This window comes from Amblyraja radiata, chromosome 6 (genome assembly GCF_010909765.2).
Source record: "Amblyraja radiata isolate CabotCenter1 chromosome 6, sAmbRad1.1.pri, whole genome shotgun sequence".
Taxonomy (NCBI): domain Eukaryota; kingdom Metazoa; phylum Chordata; class Chondrichthyes; order Rajiformes; family Rajidae; genus Amblyraja; species Amblyraja radiata.
The window spans coordinates 88,861,617-88,888,139 of record NC_045961.1 but is presented as its reverse complement, the minus strand read 5'-3'; the positions used below and the strand labels follow the sequence as shown (position 1 = coordinate 88,888,139).

The 26,523-nt window shown below is 42.3% G+C and overlaps 1 protein-coding gene across 4 annotated transcripts in view; it reads right to left on the bottom strand.

The window, feature by feature from the left end:
• The window catches only part of anos1 (anosmin 1), a 183,852-nt gene that overhangs the window by 52,627 nt on the left and 104,702 nt on the right, over window positions 1-26,523 (bottom strand). For 3 of the 4 annotated variants that reach the window (XM_033023158.1, XM_033023160.1, XM_033023161.1), the window contains 2 exons: window positions 8,163-8,225; window positions 5,798-6,020 (listed from right to left, as the gene is read on the bottom strand). In XM_033023158.1, the coding sequence (XP_032879049.1) occupies window positions 5,798-6,020; window positions 8,163-8,225 (286 nt within the window). The remainder of the gene's footprint in view (window positions 1-5,797; window positions 6,021-8,162; window positions 8,226-26,523) is intronic. The other variant, XM_033023159.1, reaches the window with a different exon arrangement.

Genomic DNA, 26,523 nt, shown 5'->3' with positions numbered 1-26,523 from the left:
GATGCAGCTTTTCTCCGGGCTGCACTTTTGACCCGTCCTCGCAGCCTACCAGCGGGCCTGGAGCGGCATTTCCTGAGGGGACCGCCCGGAGCCTCGGCATCGGCATCGGCGGCGGCTGCGGAGCTGCAGGTCCGAGGAGCGAGGGGACCGCCTGGAGCCTCGGCATCGGCGGCACCGGCATCGGCGGCGGCGGCACCGGCGGCGGCGGAGCTGCGGGTCTGAGGACGGCGGTGCAGCGCTGGAGCGCCATTGCGGGGCGGGCGGTGCCTTGCCTGGGTCGCTGAGCTGGAACTCCGGTGAGCTGGGTCCGTTGCGGAACTGCGGGTCTGAGGAGCGGCTGCGGGTCTGAGGAGCGGCTGCGGGCGGCGGCGCTGAACTTTCCATCGGGAGCCTGGGATCTCGTGACGAGATCGCCAGTTGAGCTCCATTCGGCGCGGCCTTGTCGGCTCCGGAAGCCACGGTCTCGAGTAGGGAGGCGGCCGTTCCAGGGTTCCCATGCCGCTGAGAGGACTCTCCCGACGCCGGAACATCATCACCCGGCGAGGACGGCCTGGAACATCGGGCCTCCGTAGAGGCAACTGTGGAGGCCTCAATAGGCCCGACTATGGGTGGACATTGGGGATGGGACTGGACTTTGTGCCTTCCCCCATAATGGGAACCATTGTGGGGGGATGTTTTTATGTTAAAGCTATTTATTATTGTTATGTTTGTATTCTTTTTTATGTGCTGCATTGGCAAAAAGAATTTCACTACATCTAGGTGTATGTGACAATAAATCAACCTTTGAACCTTTGAACACCGAAGATAGACACCAAATGCTTGAGTACAGCATCTCTGGATAGAAGGAATAGGTGATCTTTTGGGTCAAGACCCTTCTTCAGACTGACTTCCATAATGTTTTGTGAACACCAATCTGCAATGTGTAGAATTCAATGCAAATATAACTCTGATTGTGTTTTATATTATCGTTAATTTGAAACCAGCGTAACTCTCCTGCTGAGCTACTAAATAAAGGCAGTGGAGTAATAAAAGGTTTCCTTTCTGTATTAGTTGATTCCAAATACTACAATGTAAACAGGGTCATCTCAAAATTACAAATTAAAAATGGGGAGGGTCAACACAGGATTAGGCCATTCGGCCCATCAAGTCTACTCAGCCATTCAGTCACGGCTGATCTAACTTTCCCTCTCAACCCCATTTCTCCTGCCTGCTCCCTTTAACCCGATATCCTTACTCATCAAGAATCTGTCAATCTCCTGCTTCAAAATATCCATTGATGGATATCTTCCACAGCCATCTGTGGCAATGAATTCCACTGAATTCATTTTTAAGTGTAGTCATTGTTGTTTGGTCGGAAAATGTAGCAGTGTATGTACAGTGTAGGAAGGAACTGCAGATGCTGGATTAAACTGAAGGTAGACACAAAAAGCTGGAGTAACCCAGCGGGAGAGGCAGCATCTCTGGAGAGAAGGAATGGGTGATGTTTCGGGTCAAGTCTGAAGAAGGGTCTCAACCCGAAACATCACCCATTCCTGTTCAAGAAGGAACTGCAGATGCTGGAAGATCGAAGGTACACAAAAATGCTGGTGAAACTCAGCAGGTGCAGCAGCATCTATGGAGCGAAGGAAATAGGCGACGTTTCGGACCGAAACCCTTCTTCATCACCCATTCCTACTCTCCAGAGATGATGCCTGTCCCGCTGAGTTACTCCAGCTTTTTGTGATTATCTTACATATGTATTAGCAAAGTCCCACAAAGGTCAATGGAAGAAAGATCAGTTTTACCGCATAACAGTATTTAACCTGATCTCTGTTATCAAGCTTTAGTCACCACTTTTCTCTTCTTTGGTTCTTTGTCAATATTTGAATGATTGCACTTCTATTCATTAGAGAGTTAAATCTGGAGGAAAGAAGGTCTTGTTTCCTGGATCGGAACAGAAGTAATTAGTCACGCTATAACTCTGGTTTCACCCATGGTGATTGATGCTTATGACGAAAATGAGTCATAATGAGAAGATAATACTGCAGGAATCTCACAATCAAGCCGCAAACAGTGTGTGCTTTCTCACATTCTACCATTCACTTATGATAAATGTGGACGGAATTTCTCATTCAGTGCTAATTATATCAACATGGAACAGCTCCCAACAATATTGTTTTTACATTTGCAAGAAGCACCAACTGTTGCAGATTGATAGATGCTTACGTTTCAATCCGGCTATGAAATGTGAACAGTAATTCTAACCCATCATTTAATATTCAGCTCTCAATCATGTGAAATATCCTTGAAATGCCAAAATTATTTTCTAAACTTAACTCTTCGAAATGATTTTTAACAAATTTGATAGCCTCCAAATATTACGAACAGGAAAGGTTGCAAATCTCAAACGTTTTAGTCCTTCCAATATTATTTGATGCCCCCCTCTTTTGTCACAATGCACATGAACCTCTGAATTAATATATGTATAATTTATATATCATTTTTTGTGTGTGTATATCTGTGAAGGTGCTGCAAGAAAAAAATTCTTAAGGGGTTGGACAGGCTAGATGCAGGAAGATTGTTCCCGATGTTGGGGAAGTCTAGAACAAGGGGTCACAGTTTAAGGATAAGGGGGAAATCTTTCAGGACCGAGATAAGAAAAACATTTTTCACACAGAGAGTTGTGAATCTCTGGAATTCTCTGCCACAGAAGGTAGTTGAGGCCAGTTCATTGGCTATATTTAAGAGGGAGTTCGATGTGGCCCTTGTGGCTAAAGGTATCAAGGGGTATGGAGAGAAGGCAGGTACAGGATACTGAGTTGGATGATCAGCCATGATCATATTGAATGGCGGTGCAGACTTGAAGGGCCGAATGGCCTACTCCTGCACCTATTTTCTATGTGTCTATGTTTCTATGTAGGCAAACTGTACCTCACCGTAATTGTGCTTGTGAATATTAACTTGATTTGACTCGACTTAACTTCAATAAAGATAATAACTGGATCTGAAGTCAACCAGAGTCCCACTCCTACTCTCCACCTGAACACACTGTATGTGGACAGGAATCTTGCTCAGTCATTTTGAATCTACATGAATCAGGTTTTCCTTGCTAAATGCAATCAGCCATCGTGGATGCCATTGATACTCTTTTGTTGCCCATAAAATTCCATGAATTCGATTTTTGAAATTCCTTCATGATAATGCAAAATATTATTCAGTACTGACAGTTGTTATGGGTAATTTATCTGACAACATTTGCAAAGCTCCAAGTGGTGACTGAGTCTTTACTACCTAATTCCCTGGCATTTCACTACATTCTTGACTTTCATATTCCAATCGTAACCACTCTATTGTTGCACATTATTAAAATGTGTGCTGACAGCTGGCTTTGTAATGGATTAAAAATGACCAGCAATCTCACATGTTCAAATGCACAGTTCCATCTGATATTCTATACGCTAGTAGATAACACAGCTATCAGAGAATCAGGCTGCAGTGCTGTCGTCCTCTCTCCAACCCCACCTTACTGCAATACGCTTATTAAGCAAATCATCTAATAAATGCCACAGGCTCTTATGAAAGAGATTGGCACTAAAATATCCTCTGCCATGCTAAATTCAAAACACCCCAACAAGTTATAGAGCCAAAGCATACTTTTGAGAAACAGATAATATTATAAACTGCAGCCACTTTATACAGTACAGGGCGCCGCTTTGAAAGCAGCCTCTGCCTACAGTCCGTTTATTTCTCAAACTTTTTTAAATTTTTAGTCAGTTTTAAATTTTGTTTTTGGGGAATCTTTAACTTTTCTATGTGGGGGAGGGGGGTTGGGTAAGGGGGAAACCGTTTCCCAGTCGCTTCCTGGCGGGGGCGCGACTATCCTCCGAGCCGCGTCCTCGCCCCCCCTCCTCGCGGCCTACCACCTGGATTGGTGCGGGCGGCCTTTCCTGGCCGGGGACCGGACCAGAGCTTCAACAGCAACGGCACAGCTCTGGATTCACCATGGAGCGGGCGATGCCTACCTGGATCGCCGTTGGGCCGCTGCTCCAACATCGCTGAGCTGTGGTTTGGGAGAGCTTCCAGTGCGGGCGGCGCTGAACAACATCGCGGAGTCCTGGGGCCCTTTGCCGAGGGCCGTCAGCGTTGCATCTCCGCCCAGCGCTGCCTGCGGACTTTGGGAGCCGCAGACTCCGGTAGGAGGTGCCCAACTCGGATGTCCAAGCCGCTGAGGAGGTCCTCCAGTCCCGACGTCAAACTTCTATCACCCCGGCGAGCGGGACTGAACATCGGGCCGCCCGGAGCGGCGACAGCGAGGGGACAACAGAGGAGGATGACTGAATTTTTGGAGCCTTCCCTCACAGTGGGAATTTGATCCCGCTGTGTGGGGATGTCTGTTAAAAAACTATCGTGTCCTTTGCTCTTTATTATTTATTTGTATGGCTGTATGGCGAACACACATTTCACTGTACCAATTGGTACATGTGACAAATAAATGTATCTTGATCTTGATCTACAAGCTCCCTTTGATAATAATGTGATGTAAAGCAGATAATCTATTACAGTTGTGTTCAAGAAGGAACTGCAGATGCTGGAAGATCGAAGGTACACAAAAATGCTGGAGAAGCTCAGCGGGTGCAGCAGCATCTATGGAGCGAAGGAAATAGGTGACGTTTCGGGCCGAAACCCTTCTTCAGACTTCTCCAATCTATTACAGTTGCTATGATTATTAAATAAATAAATATCGGCCAGAATACTCTACCCTCCCATAAAATAGTATCATGCGATCTTCCCCCAAACCCGAGAAGGCAGAAGGCCTTTCTCATTTCCTCAGCATTTCCTCAATACGGTGTAGCAGTCATAGAGTCACAGAATCATAGTCATAGAATCATAGAATCATGGAAACTAGCCCTTCAGCCCAACTTGCCCATGTCGGCCAAAATGACCCATCTAAACTTGTACCATCTGCCTGCATTTGGCTCATATCCCTCTAACCTTTCATATCAATGTACATGCCCAATTGTATAGATCAGGGTAGTGTTGATGAGATTGTAGAGATAAATGTAAAAAATTAATATAATGCAGGGAAAGTATAAGTGTAGTTTAGTTTATTATATACTGTATAGTAAGTATGTGTGGTTTAGTTTAATATAGATATATATAGTATATATAGTAAGTATAAGTGTAGTTTAGTTTAGTTTAGAGATACAGCGCAGAATCAGCCCCTTCGGCCCACCGAGTCCCCGCCGACCAGCGATCCCCGTACACTATCCTACACAATTTCTAATCTTTACCAAAGTCAATTAACCTAAAAACACATACGTCTTTGGAGTGTAGGAGGAATCCGGAGATCCCAGAGAAAACCCACGTGGTCACGGGTAGAACGTACAAAAGCAGTACAGACAACATCCATAGTCAGTATCGAACCAGGGTTTCTGGCGTTGTATCTTTACTATTGCGCCACCATGCCGCCTTTATTAACACCCGGCTTACGTTCCCTAATAATGGGTGAACAATCCAATGCTTGGTGAATTCTGCTTCACAATGGTAGAAAGGGCCAACATCGAAGGATCAAAAAGCAACGTTGCTATGAATGCTTGGGCGCCGTAAGTGGGTGGTTGATGGTCAGTACGTATGGCCTTGGTGGGCCAAAAGGGCCTGCATCTATGCTGCATATCTCCATGGCTCTATGGCTGGAGCTGCCACTTTTAATCTGTGTTTCTATGTTTAAAGGTAAGCCTCCATAAAGGCTCACATTACACGTGGGAGAATGTTTGACGTGCAGCGCAAGCATTTATCAGCGTACACGACAGGTGCTCACCTCTGAACAGGTTACGTGGTATTTGACATGTATGACCGCAGCCGTTGGAACAGCATTTCTTCAGCCCCGAACATTCGTTGTCGGCCTCACAACTTTCCACACAGGCAGCAGCAAACCCACTGGCCTTCTCTGCAGCCGGACAGTCCCCTTGCTTCGCTGACTGGATTGACTTCAGGAACTCACAGCTCGTCAGGCACTCATAATGTTTCTTTGGGAAAAGAAACTAGAATGAAATTAAAATAACTGAATTATTTAATTTGTACAAAAATCCTAAAATATTTGCTGAAAGATTAATTTACCACATAAAACTTCATGTTGTAAATTCCACGGCTGGAGAAATTCCAGAATAATTCATTTGCTTTGATGAACATCTGCAGCCATATAAAAACACTGATGTCATCATTAAACATATTGTACCATCTTCCATTTTAGATTGTGGTTTCAAACAGACTCCATCCACACTGACCAAGATGCCCCATCGAAGATAGTCCTATTTACCCACGTTTGGCCCATATCCCTCTAAACCTTAGGTACACAAAAATGCTGGAGAAACTCAGCGGGTGCAGCAGCATCTATGCTCCATAGATGCTGCTGCACCCGCTGAGTTTCTCCAGCATTTTTGTGTACCTTCGATTTTCCAGCATCTGAAGTTCCTTCTTGAACACTCCCTCTAAACCTTTCTTGTCCATGTATATGTCCAAGTGTCTTTTAAATACTAATGAATTACCTGCCTCAACTACCTCGTCTGGCAGCTTCACTATCCTCTGTGAAAAAATTGCTCCTCAGATTCCTATTAAATCTTGCCCCTCTCACCATAAACCTATATCCTCTATTTTTTTATGTAAGAAAGACCTGCAAATGCTGGTTTACAGCAAAGGTAGATGCAAGTGTTGGAGTAACCCAACAGGTCAAGCAGCATCTCAGGATAAAAAGAATAGAAGGTACACAAAAATGCTGGAGAAACTCAGCGGGTGCAGCAGCATCTATGGAGCGAAGGAAATAGGCGACGTTTCGGGCCGAAACCCTTCTTCAGACTGAAAGAATAGAAGCTGTTTTAGGTTGAGATTCTTCATCAGACCCTTCACCAGTCTAATGAATCCTCTCGACCCAAAATGTCACATATTCCTTTTCTCCAGAGATGCTGCCTGACCCGCTGAGTTACTCCAGCATTTTATGTCTATCCTCTGGTATTTGATTCCTCTACCCTGGGCAATCACCATATGGGTATTTCCATAAATAATGGTACCAATCTGTGACATGGGTGGCCAAATTTGAAAGTTATTCAATCATAATGAAATACCACAGCTTTAGAAATGGACATACCTGTGATTCTTTTGAGCTAATTTGTGATCAAAATCGACCAAAATTTGACCAATATTTAATATTTTCAAAACTTGGAAAAAAAACAAGGAAAATTTTTTATCTATGAAACATAATGGGACACTGACTGATTTCTAAGCTCCCTTACAAAATGTCGGCACCTAATGCACCACGAGGCCTGTAGTTCACGCCTGGGTCATTATAATCGCGTAATTTGAACTTTAAAAAATCACGATGAGTGCAAAATATTCCCCTGTTATGGCATTGACAACATTACTCAATGGGAGGGACTACAGAATTAGACATCGCTAAAATAGGTGAGCAACCTAGATTTTTATTTCATGATTTTTTTTCTATTCATTATAAAGTATTTCAATAGAAAGCTGAAACACAAAATATAAACAATAAAAAAAAGAAACAATAAATATGAAACAATTACTCTGCTTTTAATTCACACAATTCACAAGTGACCAAATGGACACTGCTACTCGCGTTCTGCTGCAAAAATTTGGGGCATCAGGAAACCATCTTATCGAGAGATAAATGATCAAAAATCATAAGCATAATAATAATTTGGCTTATATAGAGTTATTCAATTTTAAAATTAATTTCTTCTTTGGTATAAATTAGCCTAAGAATTTAATGAAATCCTGCTTGAGAAATGTCACAAAAAAAGCCAAGAAAACACAGGGACATATCTGATATTTTTCTTTGTAAAAACAGATTTATTTATTTTTGTTTCATCTCATTATTTTGACTATACACCATGATCTATACTACCAAAAATCTACTGAGTGCTGTATTTTCCGAAACACCCATATCAATTCCCCTCGTGATTTTATACATCTCTGTAAGATCACCCCTCCGCCTCTTGCACTCTTAAGGAATAAAGTTCTAACCTGCCCAACCTCTCCCTACAGCTCAACCCCTCAAGTCCTGGCAACATCCTTGTAAATAAATTCCATTATCCTACAGATTGAAGCAGCATTGGATCATCTTCAAAGATGGTAAAAACTAAAACAAACTGCCCAAGGGCAAATCTTACCTCACACTTGCTTGGACAGTGAGTCTCCTGGATGTCCCAGGATTCTTTGCAAGGCTCAAGGCACTGTCAAATAGAACAAATAGAGCCTGTCAGTGTCAAAAGCCACATCAAAGGGGTGTGATGCATTAAAGGCCATGTCTGGCATGACTCTGGCTCACTCACACACAATGAAACAGCCATTTATCTAAACAACATTAATGCATCTTCAAATCAATAGGTAAGTCGCACCAATTATATTTGAACATTTCAAATATCAAATCTAATCCAATATGGTTGCAACTACTGTGGTGCTTTCTTCAACATGGATGTTTTCGGTGAAATAATGATAGTGCTCTAAACACAATAATTAAAAGGCTGTCAAATAAAATGTGCAATTTTAAGATCAAATTGCGCCTATTGCAGTTTACGGAATAAAATCTTTTTTTTTGTTTGGTTTTTCAAAAAGTTGGAAATTTCTTGACCACCCAAAGAGTTACTGATTTTTAAATATAATCCTTACTTTAACTAGCAGCTCATGGTAAACAGGTATTACATTATTCTCCAACTCTGAATGTGTTTCATTCATACTAAATAGTCCCAGAACTATCCTGCAGGCATGACATTTAGATAAAAGAACTTTGCTGACTTTCCCACTGAAATACCTCCAGAACAAATTTAAAATATCATTAAAATGGCCGTCAGTTTTATACATATCAAGGACAAAAATCAGAAAGGGGTGGGTGCAGTTGACAAAGAGGCAAAGCTATAACGCCATTGCTATAACACCAGTAAAACTACCAATAGTGCCAGGGAATTAATGACCTCTGGTTTCAGTATTCTGTGTTCAAAACCCATTTCAGTCAAGAGAGAGAGATTCACGTGCGTTTAATTGTCATCTGCACTAGGATCAGATCAGAGAAATTCTTACTGCAGTTTTACAGGTCCATAAATGAAATAACACAATAATAAAAATACCATAATACAATAAATTCATTATTAGTAATACAATGTAACCAGAATAATATAGTGCAAAAACACAAAAGAAGTAATGCAAATAAAACAACGTTTGTAATAAATCTGCTGAGGTAGGGGGGTGGTTAGCATTGTGCAATGTGGTTCAAGGGCCTGATCATTGCTGGGAAGATATAGCACCTGGCGGTCATAGTTTTCGGGCTCCTGTATCTTCTCCCCCATGGTAGCAGCGAGATGAGAGCAAGGCCCAGTGGTGTGGGTCGTGGATGGTATTTGCAGCCTTTTTGAGGCAGAGCTTGTAGATCCGTTCGATGGTGTGGAGGTGAGTATCCATGAGCGCAGCACGGTGGCGCAATGATAGAGCTGCTGGCGCCAGTGACCCAGGTTCAATCCTGACTCCGGGTGCTGCTTGTACAGAATTTGCATGTTCTTCCTGTGACACATAGGTTTTCTCCGGGGGGCTCCTGTTTCTTCCCCACATTGAAAAGATGTGCAGGTTTGTAGGTTAATTGGCTTCTATAAATTGTCTCTAGTGTTTAGGTTATAACTGGTGTACGGGCATTCATTGGTCGGCATGGACTCGGTGGACCGAAGGGCCTGTTTCCATGCTGTATCTCCAAACTAAAACTAAACTAAACTGAATTAAGATGGACCGGGCAATGTCCAGCACTTTCTGCAGCTTTGTTCATTCCTGGGCATTCGAGTTACTGAACCAAGCTGAGATGCAACCAGTCAGAATGTTCTCTACCCATCACTGAGGCTACTCATGTTTTTGTGGATGAGGCTCCTCTAGTGACAGTTCTTCATTCAAAGGATGCAAGTGTTGAAATCTCTTTCTCATCTGAACATGTTTCCCAAGCCTACAATGTGTGCTTGATGATAGGTTAGATGTTTATATGAATGTAGAGAGTCAGAGAGTCAGAGGAAAGGTCTCGACCTGAAATGTCAACTGTTCATTTCTCTTTATTGACGCTCCCTGACAAAGTGAGCTCCTCAGCAGCTTGATTTTTGATCAAGGGACAACCAGGTGGATGGAGACCACTTTTGCATGCACGTAACTAAGAAAACAGGAGATAGAACTTCACTAAAAATTAACTTTCATGTGTGGGGGAAAAAGCAGTAATTTTTAAATAAAAACATTCTAATGGAGAATATTTGGCAGATAATGTAAAATGGATTAGGCCATACTTAAATGCTGTAGTTTCGGACTACATCGGGTAAATGCGGAGAGAAATGCTCAACTGTAGTTGAGGCCAGTTCATTGGCTATATTTAAGAGGGAGTTAGATGTGGCCCTTGTGGCTAAAGGGATCAGGGGGTATGGAGAGAAAGCAGGTACAGGATACTGAGTTGGATGATCAGCCATGATCATATTGAATGACGGTGCGGGCTCGAAGGGCCGAATGGCCTACTCCTGCACCTATTTTCTATGTTTCTATGTAAATTGCATTTGAACATTAAAACTTTGTGCTTACTTCTGGATAAAACAGTGCGGAAAGATATGATTTACTTTTATTAATTGTGATAATTTGCATAATATAGTGGGCATGTTTGTTTCTTGAGGGGAAACAGCTTAAGCTATTTAAACACTTATTATACATTTTAAAACATGTAAGTCATGCATTAAGTCCTGAGTGTGAGCTGTTTTACCCGTGGTATTTGCTTTTCCAGTACACAATGCATGCTGCTCTACAGATCATTGCTCCAGACCAGGGAAGCAATTGGTTTGGTCCACGTGGTTTGCTGCAGAAATGGGTGAATGTTGAGCCTGGGATTGTGTGGGCGGCAAGCAAGTGGTTCACAGGGTTTGCTGCAAAAACAGGTGAATATGGAGTCTGATGTAGAGGCAGCAATGTTTAGGCAGCAAGCCCTGGGATCTGTCAAGATGGAGAACCATGAAGCGGCCATAAGGATGGCCGCAGACTACAGAAAAGGCCGAGAAGAAAGTCATAAGATGAAGAAGCAGCAGGAGACACTGGGAGTAGGACTGGGTTGGTGGATTAGTCAATGTGAGATCCACAGTGTCTACATTACCAATATTTAAATAAGCGCTTACATTTTTTTCAACTAACTTCTACACACCTGTAATATTGATCTGCGTTCTTGCAATTATTTGGATTTTTATATCTCTGTTTCATCTTGTTGATCTTTTAAGTCCTTCAATCAAACAGGTGATGAATGCACTGCACAAATTCTGTGTCTTGACTGATTCTCTAACCTCCGTCTTGCCCTCTTTAAGCCTAATCAAATCAGTCATATAGCGTGGAAACAGGCGCTTTGGCCCAACTTGTCCATGCCGACTGACATGCCCAATCCATACTAGTCCCACCTGCCCACACTCGGCCCATAGGTCTCTAGACCTATCCTATCCATGTGTACCTGTCCAAAAGGATGGAGAGAAATGGACAGTTGACCGCCCAGAGAAATGGAAAATTGGCGTTTCAGGTTGTGGCCCTTTATCTTAAGGGGTTGGACAGGCTAGATGCAGGAAGATTGTTCCCGATGTTGGGGAAGTCCAGGACAACAGGTCACAGTTTAAGGGTAAAGGGGAAATCCTTTAGGACCAAGATGAGAAAAACCATTTTTCACACAGAGAGTGTTGAATCTCTGGAACTCTCTGCCACAGAAGGTAGTTGAGGCCAGTTCATTGGCTATATTTAAGAGGGAGTTAGATGTGGCCCTTGTGGTTAAAGGGATCAGGGGGTATGGAGAGAAGGCAGGTACAGGATACTGAGTTGGATGATCGGCCATGATCATATTGAATGGCGGTGCAGGCTCGAAGGGCCGAATGGCCTACTCCTGCACCAATTTTTCTATGTTTCTCTGTTTCTATCTCCCGGTTCTGATGAAGATGACACATACCAATATTATCAAAACTTCTCCTTTTTCTTTACGGTGATCGGTTAGTCTTCTGTGTGGTCTACAAATTCCTGTTCTTATTTGGGTTTGAAATTTTAGAACTCACCAGAGCCACTGGTTTGAATGACACTAACAATATATGTTAAGGTTTGTGTTGAAAATTGTGCTAACATACCCAATATAATGATGTTAAATATATTGATCAGGAGTTTCCTTTCAGCCTTTCGTGTACACACTTGACCATGTGGGTGGTCAAGATGTCACTGAAAACAACTTCTTACTTGTCTCCACATGACTGCAAGTTCAGATGGCAGAGATTGCTGTCAATTTCTACAGGGCAGATGGGGAAGTCAGGGCCTCGAGGATCAGAGGGTCATGGCCAGCATCCATCAGAGGGTCACAGCAAAGGTTGACAGTTTCACCATCATTACAACAGACGTTCGCCCCCAATATTGTCAGTCACACACCAGGACAATGCAATGCCTGAGTAAGCAAATGCACCGTGACTGCTCTCTTCCCAGAGCATGGGAAAGTGTATCAAATAGCATTAAGTGCTTTGGCACAAATCTTTCTCACCATTACCTGTAGAAGACACGAGCAGAGACTCACATTAGAGTGATAATATTGAAGCTGATCAAAGTGAATGATGAACTGTAGCAGCGAAAAAATTCACAGGGGAATGACTGCACTAACAGTATATAATGTGAATCTATACATGGCACTGACTAGTAAATGCTGCTTTTTTCTCAGATGGCTTGAGCAGATTTTCATTCCCTTACAAGATTGATTCCAGGAATAAGAGGCTTTAATCCTAAAGGATAGAGGGAGAAGTTGAACTTGGAAAATCATGAATGGGATGAGGCAGAAAGAGAGAAACTGTTCCCATGGAAGGGTCAAAGTCATATAATGACGATGATTGGCAAAAAAAAAAAAAATGACATGAGGAAAAAATGTTTTTACACTCATTGAGTGATTACAATCTGGAAAGTATAACTGGAGACATATTTAACTCCGGTGCTTAATAAGTAACTGCGTGAAACAAAAAATATGTAGTGCTCTGAGCTGAAGATATTGGTATTGTTAATCATTGTCACATATATCGAGATACAATGAGAAGGGTGTCTTTGGATATACAACCCAAAAACCAAGGTAAAATGACAATAATATGACTCTGGAAATGCTTTAGCGGATTCACTTTGCAGCAAATTATTTTTATCAAAACAATTTGCTTTACAAATGTCGATAGACGATTTATTGCTTATCCGGATTTACTTCACATTCTGACATGATAAAAATAACTGATCCTGGTTACACCATTTTCTGCTTATCGTTTCCTATCATCAGACAGCTGCATAAACAACGCAGTCTTCAACAGTGGGGAACATCAGGCTGCGAAAGTAACCAGATCCATGCAGCGGAGTCGTATAATGAAACCCCAGCACAATCTCTGCAAATTTCACATCTCTCCCCTCAATGAGAAGAAATGTGTAAAGAGAGGAACAAGAAAGTCAGGCTTGATTCCATGTCTCCCCTACGGTGCTAAAAGTCCTCAGTTACACTGGACAATGGATGGGGTCATCAATCCCTCTCCTTTTGTGTCCTTGAAGAACCATCATCTGCAGGCCTCCGGACCAAAAGCTAGAAAGTGGAATTTAGTCAGGTAGGTCTTTTGTGACCAGACAAATCAGGTCAAATAGTCTCCACCTTTATTATCTATTTTCGATTGCTCTATTATGTTTTAAGCTGGAAAGAGTGCATCAAAATATTTTCAACGATGTTGCCAGGATTTGAGGCATGAAGCAATTGGGAGAGGTTGAACAGGCTAGGACATTATTTCTTGGAGTACAGGAAGCTGAGTGATGATGACCTTATAGAGCTGTATAAAAACATGAATGGAATAGGTAGAGTGAATGGACAGAGTCTTTTACCCAGAGTTGGGGAATCAAGAACTATCGGGCAGGGGAGAGATTTAACAGGGTACCTAAAGGGGAGAGATTTACTAGGAACCTGAGAGGCACAGTTTTCACACAGAGGATGCTGGCTATGTGGAATGAGCTGCCAGAGAAATTAGTTGAGGCAGGTACAATAGCAATATTTAAAGGTTGTTTGGATTGGTACCCAGATAGTTAAGGTTTAGAGGAATAGGAGTCAAACATGGGCAAACCGGACGAGCTTAGATGGGGTATCTTGGTCAGCGTGGACAAGTTGGTTTCTATACCGTATGTCTCTATGACTCTACATGAATCTATACAGGAAATATTTTAAAAGTAAAAATATATGAACAATAGCTCAGGATAGGATAGGACTACATGAATTGGTTAACATATTAAATACCCAGCAATGCTCACTGTCTAGATGTGCATGTGGAGACTGGAAATCCGAGGATTAAATTCTTGTGGAACCATAGATTTCTGCCTTCAGCAAAATGAAGGAAATCATACAAATATTTAGCAAAAAAAATAAAGTCTGTGCAACATTTCTTCACAGTCTGAGTACAGTAGGGCAATATTGCTCAATTGGACTGAGATCTATTTCTAGCCTGTCTCTGACCTGTTTCTTGATACAGAGTGCATGATATTCCTTTTTATCTGGACACCTGAGAGGCAAGAAATATTTAGCTTCCCAATGCAAGCCATCATGTGAAAGACATGGAAACTATTCGATCCCTGAGCAAGTTAGCATGCTGTAATCTAATCGGGAGGTTCCTATGACATTGTAAACCACAAAAACATGTATAAAACTTATTTGGAGGACATGAGCATACTTAAAGGACACAAGTTACATCAACAAGCATTAATCAAGGTTTAGAGATTAAAAGGGTTTTCTTTTCCCTCTCGAATCACTGGTATATGGAAAATAACACCCAACTAAGTCAGCTAATCCTATGTTGATTAATATTGTTCTAAAAAGAGCTTCATGGACCCTGCAAGCTTTAAATACCGAGGTTTATAAGGACAATTAAAAGTTGTGTGGAAAGTGTTGGAACCTGAGCTATAGGGACCAAGGAAATGTTATGCTTAGGAAGACAACTGGATGTAGTAATTATGCTGCGGGATGTATGGATAGGCAGACATCCGGAGGTTTGTGCAATTTATCCCAGCGGGATGGAAGGAAAGTCTATGGGAACAGTCGCCAGAGTTGATAATATAGCAGAGATGATATATTAGCCTTGCCTTGTGGCATTGAGCTTCATGGCCTTTTCTTTATTTCATATTCTCTTCAGCTCATGTCAGAAACCATTATATGACGAAACGGTAGCATTAAATTCACTTCCCATATCTCTGTATAAAGCAGTGGGCAATGCTTTAGACACACTGACCTCCACGCCTCAGCTCCTGTTACATACACCTGTCATCTGCAGCACTCTGCCTGAAGTGACGCATCATAAAATTTATGCCACAGTGTCGTGCTATTTCCCATTAATTCACACCTGATCGAGTTCCACTATTGCTGCAGTGTTAACATCGCTGAGGTAATCCTTCAGTGAAGACATCATCGTGCATGAATGGAATGCAGTGACCTTGCATTTGATATCCACTGTGATACTCAGTGAAGATTTTTGTTACAAAAGACAATACATTCCTGATAAATCTTTTAAAGGTACACAAACTGTACATAAAAAGACAAAATAGGAATAGGAGTGTGTACATCAAAAGATTCAAACATTACACACTCTTTACAATTCTATCCAGACCCTTAGGATTATTTTATTATAATCACTTACAGATGTATGCATTTAAACCTCATTTACTTATACACGTTTCAAGTTATGAATGATCTACAAATCAATTTGCTGACAAAGTATTCTAAACTAAGTAATTTAGCATGTCTGTTAATATCTTTGGGATTATTTGACGTCCCTATTATATACAACAATATTTTTAGAATCTTAAAGTTCTGGGAGCAAATATGTTTATTAACTCCAATGATGCACATTGTTTGTTTAGCTTAGATCAGTTTAGTTTAGTTTAGTTTAGTTTAGTTTAGTTTAGTTTAGTTTAGTTTAGTTTAGTTCGGTTCAGTTTAGTTTAGTTTAGTTTAGTATATTGTCACATGTACCAAGTAAACTGAAAAGCTTTTTGTTGCATGCTATCTAGTCAGCGGAAAGATCCATTTATCTATTTATTTATTTATTTAACTGTCTATTTATTTATTCATTTATTTATCTATTTATTTATGTGTCTATTTATTTATTTATTTATTTGTTTGGTTTATTAGAAGTAAGTACAACAATGTGGTGCCTAATATATATTGGCATGTTACATTTTATGTACAACTTATTTTTTTTTAGCAGTAAATGGAAGAAAAGAAAGAGAATAGTAGAAAAATAGAGAAGTGCGTGATATCGAATAGTGAGGTGAAGGAAAGAAGAAAAGAGAGAAAATAGAGAGAGGAAAAGAGGAGATAGAAAACAGGGGACTGAAGGAGAAATAGCTATTTATTATTCTTGACCACCCTTCACCCGATCCTGAAACAGTTAATTTCTACGGTTATGTTGCACCATGTGCTTGTAAGAAGTCGATAAATGGAGAACAAATCATTAAGAATTGCGGAAAGATGATACATGATTACAATCAAGCCGTCCACAAGGTATACAGATATAGGATAAAGGCAATTACGTATGGTGCAAAAAGTCTGATTAAAGATAGTCGGGTGGGGGGTCTCCAATGAGGTCGATGGTAGCTCAGGACCACTCTCTAGTTGTTGATAGGATAGTTCTGTTGCCTGAAGACAGCTGGGAAAAAAACTGTCCCTGAATCTGGAGGTGTGTGTTTTCACACTTCTGTACCTCTTGCCTGATGGGAGAGGGGGAAAGAGGGAGAGACCGGGGAGAGACTGGTCTTTGATTATACTGGTGGCCTTGCCGAGGCAGTGTGAGGTATAAATGGAGTAGATGAAAGGGAGGTTGGTTTGTGTGATGGTCTGTGCTGCGTCCACAATTCTCTGCAATTTCTTGCAGTCTTGGAAGGAATTATTCCCAAACCATGCTGTCATGCATCCTGATAAGATGCCTTGTATGGCGCATCTGTAGTTGGTAATGAGGAAGTGCATGGGCTAGTCTGGAAGATTAGATTACATAGAATTCAAGGTGAGCTAGACAATTGCATTCAAAATTATCTTGGAGGAAGGATTCAAAGAGTAGTTGTTTAAGAAGGAACTGCAGATGCTGGAAAATCGAAGGTACACAAAAAAAAATGCTGGAGAAACTCAGCGGGTGCAGCAGCATCTATGGAGCGAAGGAGTCTGAAGAAGGGTTTCGGCCCAAAACGTTGCCTATTTCCTTCGCTCCATAGATGTGCTGCACCCGCTGAGTTTCTCCAGCATTTTCTGTGTACCTTCAAAGAGTAGTTGTTGGGGTTTGTTTTTTCTAATTGGATGCCTATGACCAGTGGAGTACCACAAGGGTCGGTGCTGGGTCGGCTGTTGTTTGTTATCTGTATTAATGATTTGGATGACAATGTTGTTAACATTGTTAGTAAATTCGGAGATTACACCAAAAACTGTTAAATAGTGGAGAGCAAGGAATAATATCTAAGTTGGACCTCCCTCCCCTCATCTCACCCCACTCACCATCAACAACACCACAGTCACATCTGTGGAGTCTTTTAAGTTCCTGGGAACCATCATCTCCAAGCACTTTAAATGGGGGGCCACCATCGACTCCACAGTCAAAAAGGCACAACAGAAGATGTACTTCCTGCGGCAGCTGTGTAAACACAATCTGCCACAGACAATGATGGTCCAATTCTATACGGCCATTGTAGAGTCTGTCCCCACCTTCTCAATTATAGTCTGTTTTGGCTCAGCCACCAAGCACGACACCTGGAGGCTGCAGTGAATCGTCCGATCAGCTGAGAAGGTTATTGGCTGCAACCTTCCCTCCATTGATAAACTGTACACTGCAAGGGCCAAGAAGCGAGCGGGTAAGATAATCTCTGACCCTTCTCACCCTGGCCACAAACTCTTTGAATCACTTCCCTCTGGAAGTCGACTACGATCTCTCAAAACTGCCACAGCCAGACATAAAAACAGTTTTTTTCCACGAGTCGTAGCTGTACTCAATGACCAAAAATCTGTAGCCTCCTTTTGCTCTGGTATTTAATTTAATTCACATGTTTGATTGATAATGTTTTATTATTAATGTTTAATATTTTATGTGTCATTCCTAACTGTCACTGTATGTCTTGTTGTCACTTCCAGGCGCAGCACCAAGACAAATTCCTTGTATGTGAATACTTGGCCAATAAATTCGAAAGACGATTCAGATCACTTGGGAAGGTGGGCCAAGGAATGGCAAATTAAATTTAACACTGACAAATATGAAGTTTTGTACTTTGGTTTGCCAAACCAAGGCAGGACTTACACAGTAAATAGTAGTGCCCTGGAGAGAGGTGTAGAACAGAGAGATCGGGGAATACAATGAATTCCATCACAAAAGATTATGTGGTGAATGGTAGAAATGACTCAAAGATATTCTCAAACAGTTCTCAAAAAGTCTAATGTCCCTGCCAATTGATGGGAATTCATGGCCCAGGACTACTCAGGATGCGGTTTGAGCATCCAGGGCAAAACTGAGATATCCTGCTATAAACAGCTCATCAACCCAGAATAAAACAATTACAGAAATCCCAACCCTCTCAAATTAACGTGCCTAATATCCCTGCCAAGAACCCATTGCTCCATCTGTAACAGAGCTGGTTCAACATTGAGTAGAAGCAAAGAACTGTAGATGCTGATTAATACACAAAGGGATACAACATGCTAAAAGCCCTGTCCCACTGTACAAGTTCATTCAAGAGTCTCCCCGAGTTTGCCCTGATTCGAACTCGGAGATTTACGTTAATGGCCGCTTGTAAGTACTCGGGCTCTCGTGGACATTTTTCAACATGTTGAAAAATGTGTTTCAACAAAATGTTTCAACATGTTGAAAAATCTTCACGAATCTTCCCGAGCTTACGTGCCATTAGCGAGTCTTTCCGAGTACCCGCCGTTAGCGTTACGAGCCGCTAAGAGACGTCCCCGAGCTCCGACGTACCCGCTACGTTCATTCTACGTGCTTACCACGAGTTAGATTTTTTATTTAACTCGGGAGAGCACTTGAATAAACTCGTACAGTGGGACAGGGCCATAATTAAGTAACTCAGCAGGTCAAGCAGCATCTCTGGAGAACATGGACAGATGACATTTTGGATCGAGACCCTTCTTCTGACTGACTGTAGGGTATTTTATTCTTCTCCCATCCCGCTAAAATCAGTCTGAAGAAGGATCTCGATCTCAAACATCACCTATCCATGTTTTGTGGCGATGTTGTCTGGCCTCCTGAGTTATTCCAGCACTTTATGTCCTTTTAAGTCCAACATTGACCACATCAGTCACCTCAGAACTCACAGAACCATAATGGAAGTAAATCTTTTTCAACCCTACATCTGCCTACGAGGGTGATGATAAGATAAAGAATCCCTTAACTTGACTTCCAGTTAGTAAACTTTGGCTTCTGTGGTAACTTGATTAGCCTAACAACTTCAGAAACAGGCAGTCATCCCACACACTTGGTTAATTGATATGCATATTAATGAAAGTCTTTGATTATTATCTCTACTTAAGAGATTTCTTTACTTTGACCCCCGTCATTATTTCAATCCACTTCAGTGCACACGGTATTTATATCATGCACAAACTTGCCTCAGGGGCAACACTGGGCACAGCAGCCCCCTCAAAAACATTAAGCTGCACAGTTTCAATAATTAGTGTAGCATGACCACATACAATAGCACAACCAGATACAGTAGCATTCTGATATGAAGCAAAACCATCCCCTCACATATTTTCTTTGAGGCTGCAATGTATGTGACTGCTATTTCTCTTCAATGGGCAGACAATAATTTAAGAAAAGTACTGTAATGCCCCTGTCCCACTTAGGAAACCTGAACGGAAACCTCTGGAGACTTTGCGCCCCACCCAAGGTTTCCGTGCGGTTCCCGGAGGTTGCAGGTGGTTGCTGGAGGTTGCAGGTAGTGGAAGCAGGTAGGGAGACTGCAAAAAACCTCCGGGAACCGCACGGAAACCTTGGGTGGGGCGCAAAGTCTCCAGAGGTTTCCTAAGTGGGACAGGTGCATTAATCTAGAACAAAATTCTAATTGAGATTGAGGATAGTCTCAGGCTAAAGGATGATACTAATCCGGGCAAAGCAATAGCAAGTGGAACTCAATCCTGATGGTGCAAATTGATGAAAAAAAGACACAAAGTGCTGGAGTAACTCAGCTGGTCAGGCAGCATCTGTTGAGTAGGGATCCTTGTTCACACTGATTGTGTTGAGGGAGGGAGAAAGCTGGAAGAGAGAGGGGTGGGGGCAGAACAAAGCCTGGCAAATTCAGGGGAGGGGGATTTGATAGGCAGATGGCTGGACAAAGGCCAGAGATGAAAAGATAAAAGGTGTGAGATAAGGATGGAGAGGTATATACATAGATACTTAGAAAATAGGTGCAGGAGTAGGCCATTCGGCTGATCATCCACAATCAGTACCCCGTTCCTGCCTTCTCCCCATATCCCTTGATTCCACTAGCCCTAACTCTCTTTTGAATGCATCCAATGAATCAGCCTCCACTGCCTTCTGACGTAGAGAATTCCACAAATTCACAACTCTCTGGGTGAAAAGGTTTTTCCTCATCTCAGTTTTAAATGGCCTACCCCTTATTCTTAAACTGTGGCCCCTGGTTCTGGACTCCCCCAGCATCGGGAACATGTTTTCTGCATCTAGCATGTTTTCTGCACCAATCCCTTAATAATTTTATATGTTTCTATAAGATCCCCTTCTCTTCCTTCTAAATTCCAGTGAACACAAGCCCAATCGATCCATTCTTTCATCTGCAAATTATGAAACCAGAGGGAGGAATATAGGTGGGAGGAGGAAGGGGAAAAATGGGTGTGAATCCGTGGGGCACAGGGAAGAGAGGAAGAAGGAAGGAAAACATGGTGTGGTTGTCTTTTAGCTTTGTAACCTAAAATTAGAGAATTCAATCTTCATACCATTAGGTTGTAAGCTACCCACTGATGATTCACTGAGGATGATGAATAAGGTTAGGACATATGCAATGAATGGTGGAGCCCCAGGAAATATTGTGTAACAGAGGGAGTTCAGTAAACAGAGCAGGAAGCTGAGGGGGGACAATAGAGAAATATAATACTATGAAGGCATATGTATAGGGTAGATAGTAGGAAACAGTTGTGTTCAGTTTTGGTCTCCTAATTTGAGGAAGAACATTCTTGTGATTGAGGCAGTGCAGCGTAGGTTCACGAGATTGATCCCTGGGATGGCGGGACTGTCATATGAGGAAAGATTGAAAAGACTAGGCTTGTATTCACTGGAGTTTAGAAGGATGAGGGGGTATCTTATAGAAACATATAAAATTATAAAAGGACTGGTCAAGCTAGATGCAGGAAAATGTTCCCAATGTTGGGCGAGTCCAGAACCAGGGGCCACAGTCTTAGAATAAAGGGGAGGTAATTTAAGACTGAGGTGAGAAAAAACTTTTTCACCCAGAGAGTTGTGAATTTATGGAATTGCCTGCCACAGAGGGCAGTGGAGGCCAAGTCACTGGATGTGTGAATCTCGGTTTTACAGATGGATTTAAGAGAGAGTTAGATAGAGCTCTAGGGGCTAGTGGAGTCAAGGGATATGGGGAGAAGGCAGGCACGGTTTATTGATAGGGACAATCAGCCATGATCACAATGAATGGCAGTGCTGGCTTGAAGGGCCGAATGGCCTCCTCCTGCACCTATTTTCTATGTTTCTATGTTTCTATGAAACTTTTCCCCATTAAAGATGTGCATAATCTAGAGAGCAAAGATTTATGATTAATGGTAATAAGTTTGGAAAACCATGAAAAACCTTGTCCTAGAATATCTGACTCTTTCAATATCTGCTAAAGGGAAGGTGGAGGGAGGAGTATGTTGATTCTCTAGCACATCGTAAATGATCTTGGAGTAGGTAATAATGTTGAAATGAAGGAGCCTGAAGAGATTCAAATTTAATATGTGCAGCCAACCAAACAATCAGCAGAGCCAATGGATTATTAAATTGCATCATTAAACAACAGAGTAAAAAGTCAAAGAAGATGAGGATCGTCCAGTTTCCTGGCCTTAATGTATCTTGAGTATTTTGTCTGCTTCTGATCATGAATCAATACAAACATATTAATCAAATAGAAAAGATTAGAAAATACTGAACATAGCATGCAGCGGCTATGGAGAGAGAAATAGAAGTTGTGTTTTAGGTTGTTAATGTTTCATCAGAACTCAATGACCAACTACCTGATATTTTAACTCCAGGGATTAGACACTCTAGAGGCAGGAAACATGTTTCCGATGTTAGGGGAATCCAGAATCAGGGGCCACAGTTTAAGGATAAGGGGTAGGCCATTTAGAACGGAGATGAGGAAAAACGTTTTCACCCAGAGAGTTGTGAATCTGGAATTCTCTGCCTTGGGCAGTTCTCTGGATGCTTTCAAGAGAGAGTTAGATAGAGCTCTTAAAGATTGCGAAGTCAGGGGATATGGGGAAAAGGCAGGAACGGGATACTGATTGTGGATGATCAGCCATGATCATATTGAATGGCGGTGCTGGCTCGAGGGCCGAATGGCCTACTCCTGCACCTATTGTCTATTGTTTATTCCCACACCTACTCCCTAACCTGCTATGTCTTGCAGCATTCTTGGGTTTATTTCAGATGCTTAGCATTCACTACCCAAAGACTTGTGGGTTTGTTGATTTATTGGCCTCTGTAAATCGCCCCGACTGTGTTGGGAGTGGATGCTAAAGTGGGACAGCATAGAACTAGTGTGAAAGAGTGATCAATGTGGTTGGCTTGGGCTCAGGCGAAAGGGCTTGTCTCCATGAGGTATCTCTGAATTGGACAGAACATTTGCAAGGATTGGGTATAGTTAAAAGAGTCGCAGAGTTGATCCCGAGTATAAGGTGTTTGAGCTGACCAAGAAATGGCAAATCCAATTCTTCACAATGCAAACAGCTTTAAATGAGATCAGGAAAGTATTGGATCAAATTGAAGTTAATTTCAGGAGGAGTGTCAGATAATCCTTCTTTGTACAAAGAAAGTTTAGTTATTTCAATGCAGTCAAGAGTCAAGTCAACAGTGTTGAATAGTCATATGTACCGACAACAGAATAATGAAATTGTTATTGGCAGCAATTTAACAAGCCTTTAAAGTGATCGTTAACAGGTAATGTATTTAGACCAAACGGGAGAACAATAAAAATGTTGGATTACCCAAGAAACTAAGTACAGCATCTGAGTGGGGTTTGTGTCATTTCAGGAGCTTTACACTGTAATCTGTGATCTTTTGCATTTGCATCTGTTTTATTCCTGACAACAGCCATGTTGCGCAGGAAGGAACTACAGATGCCGATTTAAACCGAAGATAGACACAAAAAGCTGGAGTAACTCAGCGGGACCGGCAGCATCACGGGAGAGAAGGAATGGGTGACGTTTTGGGTTGAGAACCTTCTTCAGACCGAGAGTCAGGGGAGGGGAGGGGGAGATACAGAGATAAGGAAGTGTAAGGTGTGAGAACGAGACATCAAAGGGAGTTAAGATCAAGGAAATTTTAGAATAGACAATGTCTTAGCCAGGAGAAGCTAACAACAAAGCAAACTGAGATAAAATGTAATCAGGGACAATCAGACTGGTCAGAGAACTGGGAAGGGGGTAGGGATGAAGAGAGAGGGGAGCAAGGGATACTTGAAGTTAGAGAAGTCAATATTCATACCAGATCCATGAAGTGGAGGAGTTTTGGATATTACATCCTTGACGGCAATATCAAGTAAAAAAATCTTTTCATTTATATTCGTTTGTAAATTATCTGCTCCACAAGACATGTTGCTGACTCGCAAATGTACATTTGAAAAAAATCAAAGTGCTCCAATAGCACCAGCTTGTATTTACTATGAACTACCGTGCCAGAGTCTGCACTTGAACGGTACACAGAACACAGCATCTCCAGTCCAAAACAAAACCAATGCATTGAATTCCACAACACCACTCTTTTGACAGCAACTAATAAGGGCATAATTGAACATGTCAGTTTTAATGTTAATGTGTGTGTGTCATCTGTAATGATAGACTCACAACTGCTCTGAGGCAGTTTGGATTTTTTTGTTGACTACCATCTTGACAAGTTAATTCCTGAATGTTCTTGTTTCATTTCATGATAATATTTTGCTGATGGCTAAATTCTCTACACCCCTATTCTCGGAAACTATTTCAAGTGTACAAGTTGCAGTTCCAAAACCATCTCACTCAAACACTAACTCTACACAGATGTGGAACGGATGTCATTCTGCACAAAATTTCAACATCTAAGTACAATTTATACAATGATTGGATTTTTTTTTATGAAGAATAACTCAATCATGCTTATTGTGCAGTCTGAACAGTTACTTTAATCAGTGATATTTTTGTTGGAATTCATTGAAACTATATTGGGTTGTCCATGTAATTAGCATGTTAGAAACATAGAAACATAGAAAATAGGTGCAGGAATAGGCCATTCGGCCCTTCGAGCCTGCACCGCCATTCAATATGATCATGGCTGATCATCCAACTCAGTATCCTGTACCTGCTTTCTCGCCATACCCCCTGATACCTTTAGCCACAAGGGCCACATCTAACTCCCTCTTAAATATAGCCAATTAACTGGCCTCAACTACCTTCTGTGGCAGAGAATTCCAGAGATTCACCACTCTCTGTGTGAAAAATGTTTTTCTCATCTCGGTCCTAAAAGATTTCCCCCTTATCCTTAAACTGTGACCCCTTGTTCTGGACTTCCCCAACATCGGGAACAATCTTCCTGCATCTAGCCTGTCCAACCCCTTAAGAATTTTGTAAGTTTCTATAAGATCCCCCCTCAAACTTCTAAATTCTAGCGAGTACAAGCCGAGTCTATCCAGTCTTTCTTCATATGAAAGTCCTGACATCCCAGGAATCAGTCTGGTGAACCTTCTCTGTACTCCCTCTATGGCAAGAATGTCTATCCTCAGATTAGGAGACCAAAACTGTACGCAATACTCCATGTGTGGTCTCACCAAGACCCTGTACAACTGCAGTAGAACCTCCCTGCTCCTATACTCAAATTATTTTGCTATGTTAGGAGCGCAGAGAAGCAATCACATAGGAGAATCATTACTGTCCATACACACCTACATGTACCTAACCACATACATTCAGGCATGTAGACACACACACATAAATACTCATGTCAAGTACAAAGGGTGGCCCAGTAGCAAAGGGCAGCACAGTGGTGAAAGGGAGCAAAGCTGGTACAGCTGCTGTCTCACTGTACTAGAGACCCAGGTTTGATCTCTACCATGGGTGTCATCTGTGTTCGACTTTGCATGTTCCTCCCACATCCCAAAGAAACGTGGCCTCTGCAAACTCCCCCTAGAGTGTAAAGCAGGGGTCGGCAACCTACGGCCCCCAGGCCGAATGCGGCCCGTAGCCCGAAATCATCCGGCCGTATTATTTTCCCCGTAATTATCCGGCCCACAGACTTCCGTCATCTTCGGTACCTCCCGGGCACGAGGCCGCGGCGCCCAGGCGCGGTGATGCAAGGACGCAAGGAGCCCTGCGCTGGCAGCCGCAATGGCGGAGCCACCAAGCAGTGGGGAGCAGCGAGCAGCGGCGAGCAGCGGCGAGCAGCGGCGAGCAGCGACGAGCACCTTAGCTTGCCACCGAGCGGCGAGCTCTGACTGTACCGCATCCTGCGCAAAGCCGCCGGCAAGGCCGCGCACCTTCTGTGTCTGTACTTTACTGTCGGAATCGGGGTTGTCATTAGGCCGGAGACGAGTGAGTGTGAGTATTTGAGCCACCGCCTTCATGACAGAGCCAAAGCAATTGTCCGTAGGTACGCCATGTTTGTGAGAGCCCGTAACTAGGGGGCTAGTGCTGCGGGTGGCATCCTCAAAGGGGCGGGATCTAAGTGAACAAATGATTTGTTGCCTGCCATCCGGGGCGGGATCCATGTGTACACGTGATAGATGTGGCCCGCCATCCGCTCACAGACATGCGTCCTGGCCCTTATGCAGAACCAGGTTGCCAACCCCTGATGTAAGGTCTGGATGCGAAAGTGGGATAACATAGAACTAGTGTGATTGGGGGAATCAATGGTCAGTGTGGACTCAGTGAACTGAAGGGCCTATTTCCACGATGTTTCACTCAATTCAATTCAATTTGTGCATGCGCAACTGCACATGACCGCAGGTGTGCACAAACATATATAGACCATTGCACACACAACTTCAATACTATTTACCTTACTATTTCAAAATAAAGTCAATTGTAAACTTTGAACTTGTCTTTGAATTTAAGTTAACATTGCACTTTTTCCAAAGAAAGGGAAGTAAAGAAACGTTCTACAGCCAGAAATAATGAAAAGAATAGAGCCTAAAGTCAACTTAGGCTCTGGCACGAAGCAGTTGACAATAAATCATCTTCTGTTTTACATCCCTTTCCTCCCGACAACCTGGGATAGTAATTTCCTA